General features: G+C 36.7%; 1 protein-coding gene across 1 annotated transcript in view; it reads right to left on the bottom strand.

Annotated features, from left to right (window-relative positions):
* Window positions 1-9,668, bottom strand: part of muc2.1 (mucin 2.1) — a 40,085-nt gene extending 30,417 nt beyond the window's left edge. Inside the window, exons 1-8 of the mRNA XM_087312752.1 lie at window positions 9,508-9,668; window positions 6,558-6,819; window positions 6,363-6,477; window positions 3,653-3,743; window positions 3,389-3,510; window positions 3,084-3,303; window positions 2,871-2,996; window positions 1-101 (exon numbers count right to left, since the gene is read on the bottom strand). The exon at window positions 1-101 is cut by the window's left edge and continues 14 nt beyond it. Coding sequence (XP_087168878.1) covers window positions 1-101; window positions 2,871-2,996; window positions 3,084-3,303; window positions 3,389-3,510; window positions 3,653-3,743; window positions 6,363-6,477; window positions 6,558-6,819; window positions 9,508-9,580 — 1,110 coding nt within the window. The 5' untranslated portion in view covers window positions 9,581-9,668. The remainder of the gene's footprint in view (window positions 102-2,870; window positions 2,997-3,083; window positions 3,304-3,388; window positions 3,511-3,652; window positions 3,744-6,362; window positions 6,478-6,557; window positions 6,820-9,507) is intronic.
* Window positions 9,669-9,941: the final 273 nt, after the last annotated feature.

Raw genomic sequence — 9,941 nt, 5'->3', positions numbered from 1 at the left:
TTTGCGCAGGACCTCTCCAGAGCTGTACACACGGTCATGTTTGCACTGACACTTTTCTGCTGGGATGCAGCCCGTGTCCGAGATGTCATCAAACACAGTTCCTATAACAAAGAAATATAGCGTTAATTATAATGTACTATATGCGGTTCTTGAATAATTCATTCTTATTTTCAGCAATATTGACAACAGTTATACAGTGCTTATAGAAAATCATCATGCCCCTTTAAAATGATGACTTTATTTGTCATACAGCCTGAAATCAAATCACTTTTCAAGCATTTGAAATGTTGTGTAGCCCCTTCTCCTGTGCCTTTCTACAACTTTATCCTGAAGGTGTTTTGAAAGCAGGCTGTAATTTGAGTAAAAGTATAGGCTTTCACTGGGTGTGATGATTTTCTATAGGCGCTGTATATCAATTGTTTAATATATGCTGAGCTTAATATTTTATTAAAAAAAAAACTGATCTCATTGAGGATTTTTTGCTTAATATTATCGGCAAAGGAGCAGCTTTTATTTGAAATAAAAACTACAACATTATTTATGTCTTGTCTAGTTGCACAGGCATATTTTTTAATGGAAATAGCTACAAATATATTGTAGGGTACAACATTTTTCTTTTATGCCAAAAATAATCATAATATTAAGTAACGATCATGTTCCATGAAAGATTTGGTAAATTTCCTACTGTAAATATATCAACATTTTTCATTAGTAATAAGCACTTCATTTACACAACTTTAAAGTCGATTCTCTCAGTATTTTGATTATTGTTGCATCCTCAGACCTCAGATTTTCAATTAGTTTTGGTCGCTTGGTGATTTCAAAAAATCCTATGTACGTTATTAAACTTTTAGAATTACTCTATTTTATCCATAAGCTGCAGAAGATAAAAATAGTATTTAATTGTTACGTAAAAAAAACATACAAATAAAAAGTTATAACATACAAATTAAAAGCTAGTTAATATTAACAAATTAATAATGACTTAAAAGAATTATATCTTTGTTAAGCCTCATTCACACTACGAGCGACTCGAAGTGGCAAATCGTCATTCATTTCAAAGGAGAGTAAGTGAATGCCGTCGACCTCTGTCAACAACAGCAACTGTTGGCGACCAGGTGGGCAGATCGAGCACGACAAAGATCCTTTAACTTTATGCTAATGAAGAGCGACTTTCTTGAACGCCAGCCAATAGAAGCACCAGTAGAGCTCAGTAGAGCTCATGCCACAGCCATGCCACCCTGCAGCCCAAGACCGGTTATTCACTGAAGCTAAGCAGGGCTGAGCCTGGTCAGTACCTGGATGGGAGACCACTAGGGAACACTAGGTTGCTGTCGGAAGTGGTATTAGTGAGGCCAGCAGGGGTTGCTCAACCTGTGGTCTGTGTGAGTCCTAATGCCCCAGTAAAAGTGAAGGGGACACTACACTGTCAGTGGGCGCCGTCTTTCGGATGAGACGTTAAACCGAGGTCCTGACTCTCTGTGGTCATTAAAAATCCCATGGCACTTCTCGTGAAAGAGCAGGGGTCTAACCCCGGTGTCCTGGCCAAAGTCCCTCTATCGGCCCTTACAATCATGGCCTCCCAATCATCCCCTTCCACCGAATTGGCTCTATCACTGTCCCTCTACTCCACCAATAGATGGTGTGTGGTGAGCACACTGGCGCCATTGTCCTGTGGCAGCCGTCGCATCATCCAAGTGGATGCTGCATACTGGTGGTGGTGTGGAGAGACCCCCCTCATGATTGTGAAGCGCTTTGGGTGTATGGCCATACACAATAAAGGCGCTATATAAATACACATTACATTACATTACATTACATTACATTACATGTGATGCTCTCTAAGCTTGCTTAGTTGTATTCACCGTGTCTTAGACTTACCCAAACCTGCGTTTGCTGCAGGTTGCCACCTGGAGCGACAGTGAGCTACACAGTCACTGCTAGAGTGAATGAGGCATTAAACCAGGGGTCACCAATCTCGGTCCTGGAGGGCCGGTGTCCCTTCAGGATTTAGCTCCAACTTGCCTCCACACAACTGCCTGGATGTTTCAAGTATACCTAGTAAGACCTTGATTAGCTTGTTCAGGTGTGTTTAATTAGGGTTGGAGCTAAAGTCTGCAGGACACCAGCCCTCCAGGAACAAGTTTGGTGACCCTTGCATTAGACTGTTACATTTTTTTTGTGTTGCCATAATGCTCGTGTTTATATACCCTGCTAAAAAAATCCAGCTTAAACCAGCCTAGGCTGGTTGGCTGGTTTTAGCTGGTCGACCAGGCTGGTTTTAGAGGGGTTTGGGCCATTTCCAGGCTGGTTTTCAGTCATTTCCAGCCTGGTCTTAGCTGGTCAGGCTGGAAAATGACCAGCTAAATCCAACTAAAACCAGCTTGGCCAGCCTGGTTTAAGCTGGACATAGCTGATTTTGGCTGGGCTTCCAGCCTGGCTAGGCTGGTCAAGCTGGTTTTAGCTGGTCATCTCCCAGCCTGACCAGCTAAGACCAGGCTGGAAATGGCTGGAAACCAGCCTGGAAATGGCCAAGACCCCTCTAAAACCAGCCTGGTCAACCAGCTAAAACCAGACAATCAGCCTAGGCTGATTTAAGCTGTTTTTTCAATAGGGTAGTTCATATTGGTGTTTGTAAAGTTAATATCCACTTCCAAGGATAGTGGGGGTTGCGAGTCACTGGAATGATTATTTTGGGGATTGTAGGCTGAAAAGTTTGGGAACCCCTGATCTAGGGTCACGTATTTGATTAATGCAACACAGTAAAATATTGTTAAACTCTTATAAAAACCTTACTGACCCCAAACATTTAAATGGTAGGTCTATTCCTAAATGCTGTGTATATTTCTTATATAGACAGTGGTATTGACCTGGTGGGCAGAAGCAGCCATCGATGTTGTGTTCCTCACACAGTGCGTTTGTGTCCTTGTGTGAGCACGTGTCCATACAGGGGGAGCCGCTCTCAGAATGTACCATATTGTAGGGGCACTGCACATCTGCATGAGAAAACAAGTCATGATTAAAAATTTCAGAAAATGTGAAAACAATCAGATGATTTTTGCCAGAACTCTGATGGTATTTACTGCAGAACTTTGCTGTCCTCCATGCGGGTGGATTTCCTCCAGCGTGTGAACACTGTCGTGAATACTCAGTTAGAGTTGCACAGAGTGCAGTGGTGTCTTCGTCTTCAGGTTGACGGTTGCAGAGATCATTTGTACATGCCTTAATATAAGCCTCAGGGTCCAAAACCCAGCTACAAGAAGACCACTTTTCATCCTCCAAAAGGTCTGCGCAGTCTGCCCGCTGTTGTGAAAGAGTCATTGTACGGTTTTAGCTTCATAACACAACAGTTTAATGTGGAATTGAGAACTTTTTTACTATAACCTACATATTTTTCACACTGGTCCACCACATTTTGCTCATCCACGTTTTCAAATGGATCCTCGCATTGATGAGTTGGGTTGGGAACTCTGTGCATATTCCCAAACTCAGTGTATCCAACAGTTCGTCCTGTATGAAATTAAATACAGACACTCAATCTTTTCTTATAAGATTAAGAATGCATTACGAATATTTATGCTGCTTAAATTGATACTTTTGTAATTGTGCTTTCATGTAATTTAAGGTTATAAAACGGTTATAAAAAGCTTACCTGATTGAATAAACTCATTATAAACAGGAATGCCATTGAAATCACCACACAATCCACAAGTGCGATTGGAATACTTTGAGTCCAGTTCCACCTATCACAACATCACACAGTAGTTTGTGGTTAAATGATTAGACTTGACTGTCAAAGTGAGTAGCAAAAATATGAAATTGGTGTCGAAGTCTTGTGTGAAAGTGCTATGAGAATTAATAACATAAGTATATACCGATGAATGCCACTTACAGACTGAAGTATTATCTTCATGAGGACATTTCAGGGTGTCACTCAAAATTGCCTTATATAGAACTTGACTTAACATGTTTCGGCGTCTTACACAATATGCTAAATCATTCACTACTCTCTTGAAAGACCTCTTAATGTTACTGGTTTCCTGTGGTGTAAACTAGTTTTACGTCAAGTAAACACGGTCATGTTTTGCAATAATTTCTGATCATTTAATCATTTAACTATTGTGCACTGTTCAAATTGACTACCCTTTTGTTATGTTCGGGATGAAAACATCCACTGAATTAAACTTCTGTAAAAATGCATCAGATAAAAGTTTTTTTCAAAATTCTGTTCATAAATCTGTTAATCAACCCGAGTCCTGATCAAAACTACAAAATTTAAAGGATTTTGTGCCAAATTCCCAAATTATGTCACTGATTTGTAAACAAAAAAACACACAAAATTACCTATTTTCAATAGAAAAAGTAATTGTGGACTGGATTTGTTTTTACCTTTTATCACAGTCTTGGACACATGAATGATGAGTAACAACACTGGCTTTGACGCATTGTTAGATTTTTATTTTTTCTCCTTAATTTACTGTGGATGGCTGTTTTGCCCCACTGACTTCCATTATAAGCACATTTGATAATGCATCAACACACAGTCTTTGTTTTTGTTTACTCCATGTAGTTCTGAGAGCTGAGATGCATAATTAGATTTAGAAGGTCACTCTCACACCCTCACAAACACACATACACACACAATAATTTACTTAATTTACTTTTATACTCTTGTAAAATCTAGAAACTAAGCTTTTTTTTTTGCACAGGCCTAGCCAAAGGGTTAAGGGTGCCCAGTAAAATTACACATTTGACCCTTTCCCAGTAGGGAAAACCAGCAACAATCAAAAATGCATGATTATATGGTTTTCATATATTGTATTCAAAACAATGTGGTTATAATGGATGCCAATAGGGAAAAAAAGGCACCAACAGAAAACTGGGGGGGGCTAAAACCAATTAATCAAAGGAAATGTTGTTTCACATGTCCAATAAATAGAAAATATGCCATTTTGTGTGATTTTTTTTCACCAAATCAGTGACATCATTTATGAATTTGGCAATTAAAGATTTAAAATCGCAATTTAGTAGTTTTGACAGATTTATTCAAATAAAATGTTCCCGAACATAACAAAAGTGTAGACATTTTTCTCAGATTATTATTTAAATTCTAAGCATTTTCCCAAAATGTCAAAATAAGATTTTCTGCTAGCTGAAACAAAGAAAAAGTTATGGCCAAATTAAGACTCAACATCACCCCAGAGTGGATGAAAACATCCCCAACAGCACATAAGGGTTAAATACTATATATACTAATCGTTTTTAAAAGTAGTTTTTAACAGTTGTGAATGTTCAGATTCACTATGTTTATTTTGTCAAGTTTTTAACTAGTAGCCTATTTCACAAATATGTGCAGATTTCTCTAGTAAAAAAAACAAACCTTTTTCCATCTGAATAAGCTTTTAAAATGTGCTTTATACATAAACTGAACTGATATCCATAATACATCAGGAAAATTAAGCATTGAACCCGGCATGTCTTTTCCTGGGAATAATATTTCTAAACGAGTTGTTGTTAACATGGAACTGAACCAGATTTTGTTAAAAACCCAGAATACAAACATAATTATAAAACAAAACAAAAAACAATCTGAAGAATTAGTTGTGTAATAACAATGATATGACAGATGGAGAGAATACTGAACTACTGAATCGTATTTAATACTTTAGATAAAGGCTTTTTTTTTTTTTTGGTGATGTTAGCTTAAAGAGGAGTCTCAGATTTAGAACGAAGTCACACGCATTGCTCCGGTGTGATTTTGTTTCACAGACTTTAACAGAGTGTAAAAATCTTGATGGTTCTACGGGTCTCGTCTATCAAATCTGAGTTTTTTTTGTGTTTTCTATTTGATACAAGTCAGGTGATTGGCTGGGCCATTCTACAGTTTGATTTTCTTTCTCTGAAAGCATTTGAGAGTTTATTGTCTTACTGAAATGTCTACACTGGTTTCATCTTCATCATCTTGCTAATGTAGATGTTGAACTAAAGCAGTGATTATTAAATTACAATGAGAAAGGGCAGAGGATTACCTAATAACTACTGAGAGATTTCAGCAGCTGTCTGGGCTTTCACTCCATTTCTACACCTCCCTTTCTTCATGTGTTCATTTTTTTCCCCTTGCGTTATTTCATTTTATTACACATAACTTAATTTGTAAACTAACTAGATTTATTTTCTTTGCATATATGGTGTTCTCTGGGTGTTACGAACATCCGGGGTAAATTTGAACTCAACAGCACCTTTAAAAAAAAAAATGTTTTCTGAGAAAAATGCTGACGTGGTTAAAACTTATTTTCCCCCCTTTATGACGATCAAGTTGATTCTAATCTCATATTAGTCCCACTCTAAGCTTCTAAACTCACCATGACTGCATCATCTTTGTTCCACATGACAGTGATGCCCATTTTGGAATAGAGTCTGGTGTAAATTGTGTTTTCTTCCACAAGGATTCCTGACACATGGACGGGCAGCGTCACTCTAAATAAAGGAAAAGGATTTAAATTCAACATTGAACAATCTATTTTACACACAGCCGTTTTGGTTCCCCACAATCTTACTTTGCTTCATTGACGTTGACTTGGTTCTCGGTCAACTCAATGGCGATGTCGTTGATGGTTATGGAGACCCTGCTGATCTTTGGGCCAGTGCTGCGTTCAGTCCTCTTCACGTAAATCGAAAACTGTCGAATGAGGCTTTGGCAGTCAGACACCAGATTGTACTCGCACATCCCTGGGAATTGATAGACGTCCCCATCGAAGGTCTTAAAGTGGAAGTTTCCCCACATGCTGCAGATGCTGTTGACATGATTACTAGGAGAGACTGCAAAAATAACAAGATGAATTAAAGCATGTTTGTCTTCCACAGCCCATAAAGTTTAAATTTAAGTGTGTTCGGAGCATATAATGTGTTAACAATAGCAAAAGTTGTATTAATCAACTCAAAGTACATTTTGGGGTCACACTTTATTTTAATAGTCCATTTGTTGAGTTTAAGTTACATTGCATCTACATGCCAACTAATTCTCATTACATTATAAGTAGACTGTTAGGCTGGGATTAGTGTAAGTTGACATGTACTTGCAAAGTTTCTTATAGTCAGTTAAATGTCTGTTAAAGGAGCAGTATCAACAGATATTAAGCAGACAGCCTACTAATACTCAAATGGACCATCAAAATAAAGTGTTACGCATTTTTGTTTATTTCAGATTTTTACATCAGTCATTTCTGCAAGATGATCAAGCTGGCCTCCAAGTCATCGTGAGTAAAGGAACATTTTTCGCAATCGACAACATTTAGAAACTTCTAAAGCAAGTCATCAATGGAGCTGATAGCATCAAGTGATGAAACTACGACCTGCTATCTTCAACAGGTTGGTTCCTGTTTTTTCTGCTGTTTCTTTTTTTAATTTATTTTAACATAAAACAAATTCACCTATTATTATTTCTCAGATAACTGATGTTATGGCACCAACAAAGCGATGATTAAGGTCCTCAAGAAATATATTTCGAAACTAGAGGTTTCAAAGAGGGTTTTGGAAGTAACGGTTGGTCTCTTTATTTTGATGGTCCATTTGCTGAATGTAAGTTACATGTCAACTAATTATTATTAGATTATAAGTAGACTGTTAGGTTGGTGTTGGATTTAGTGAAGGTTGACATGTACTTGCAAAGTTTCTTATAGTCAGTAAAATGTCTGTTGAAGGAGCAGTATCAGCAGGTATTGAGCAGACAGTCTACTAATACTCCATAGACCATCAAAGTAGTGAACTTTAAAGGGATAGTTCACACAAAATTGAGTATCCTATCTTTGTTTACTAATAGCTTTACTTATTTCAAACCTTTTTGAGTTACTTTAATCCGTTAAACATATAGGAAGGTATTTTGAACACCTGTAACCATTGTCTTCTTTAGTATTTGTTTTTCCTATACATTTCATCTTTCTTCAAAATATCTTTGCGTACAGCAGAATAAAGAAACTCCTAAAGGTTTGACAGCATTAAGGGTGAGCAAAAAATGAGTAAATCTCTATATTAATCTACTGTACAATAAAACATTTTCCATTTTATACTCTTTCTGTTTTATGGATGTTAAAATTTGGAAACAAAGATGCCGGTAACACTATTCTACTTATAGTCTAATGAGAATTAGTTGGCATGTAGACTATCAAAATAAAGTGACCAAGATGCCAATTAAAATCTTTTCATTTTAAAGAGTGCACCAATTAAAAATGCAATGTAAATTCTTATGAATTATGAATCTTAAAATTCACAGTTATTTTTAATTTGATTTTAAAGGAAACTTTCCATTTTGTCATTCCACAAACATTATGGGAACGTTACTTTTGGCTGTTCTCCAAACGCTCTAAAATACAATATTAGACAACCATATATTTAAAACTAATAAAGATATTATAAAATAATAAATAATATAACATAAATATTATATGGTAAGACTTTGTTTTGATGGTCCCTATTGTACATTTTGTTGACTAAAATTTTCATTGCAACTACATGCCAATTACTTCTCATTTGAGCATTAGTAGACCGTCTGCTCCTTCAACAGACATTTAAGCATATATCAACTTACACTAAAGTGAACCCCCAACCTAACAGTCTACTTATAATCTAATGAGAGTTAGTTTTAATGTAGATGCAATGTAACTTAAATTGGTTTAATTATTGTAATGTTCGGTTCAGTTTTCTGAACAAATCATCTATGGATCGATTGCAAGTTGTGCAGAGGCACTTGACTGGCTTCCTATTAGTTTTAGAGTAAATTTTAAGATTCTTGTAATTATATATAGCGCTCTGCATGGTCAAGCACCCCTTTATATTCGAGGTCTTTTACGCAGTCACTTATAGCCTGTCTCTGAGGTCTTCTGGAAAAGAGCTTTTAGCCATTCCCAGAACTCGTCTTAAGACTAAAGGTGACCGTGCCTTCTGTGTTGTGGCCCAAAGGCTCTGGAACTCTCTCTCTATAGCACTGAGAACTCTGGGATCAGTTGAACTTTTTAAAACGACGTCTTTTTGGTCAAGCTTTTAATGAACAGTATTAGTGTTTCTGGATTTGACTTGTTTTTAATATGTTTTCTTTTATTGATATGTGTTCTTTTACCTGTTTTCTGGTTTTCTCTTATTGTAAAGCACTTTGTGACTTAATGTCTGTGAAAGGTGCTATATAAATAAACCTTTACTTACTTACTTAAATTCAACAACATGCGTTAAAGAGATCATCAAAATAAAGGGATACCTATTATTTTAGTTATAATATATCTAATATAGAACATAAAAATAATAGAATTAAAAATAAAATAATATTAATTAATGCAATATAAACTGCAAAGTCATTTTCTGATTGTTGTTTAATTGCAGTAACATAACGATATACATTCCAATTGAACTTAGTCAAATATAGTACTACTATATGCATATACCAACTGGAATCCACATCCAAAATCCAAATAAAACAAGAGGCTTCCACAAGAATCATGTCAAGTAGTCATGTCTTACCCTTTTTTGAATCGACCTGAATACCAGAAAGCGCCAGAAGCAGCATGCAGACTGTAGATGTTCTCCACTCCATGGTGGGAGGTGAGAGAAGTCTACAGGTAAAGCTTCAGTAGTGCTGGACGTCTTTTAATGCCCCCTTTTATATCGTTTATCATTCACCTTTCTCTCCCCACCCAGCAGGGTGGGTCTGCCAGTCATCTATGGTCAAAGTGACAGAAAAAAATGGTATTACAAAAGTCCAGTGGTGACATTGGTGTGTGTGTGTGTGTGTCAGTGAGTGAGTGAGGGCGGCAGTTCCTCAGCATCTCAGCACGATGTTTGAAGAAACGTTTAATAAACTTTATTTAGTGAATATTATATTTACGGCAGGGTGTGAATAATTTACAGCTTCTGTGTGCTTGTATGACGGAGGATTAGTAAAACATACTAAAACC

This window comes from Danio rerio, chromosome 25 (assembly GCF_052040795.2).
Source record: "Danio rerio strain M-AB ecotype USA chromosome 25, GRCz13ab, whole genome shotgun sequence".
NCBI lineage: Eukaryota > Metazoa > Chordata > Actinopteri > Cypriniformes > Danionidae > Danio > Danio rerio.
This window is presented reverse-complemented; position numbering and strand designations above follow the sequence as displayed.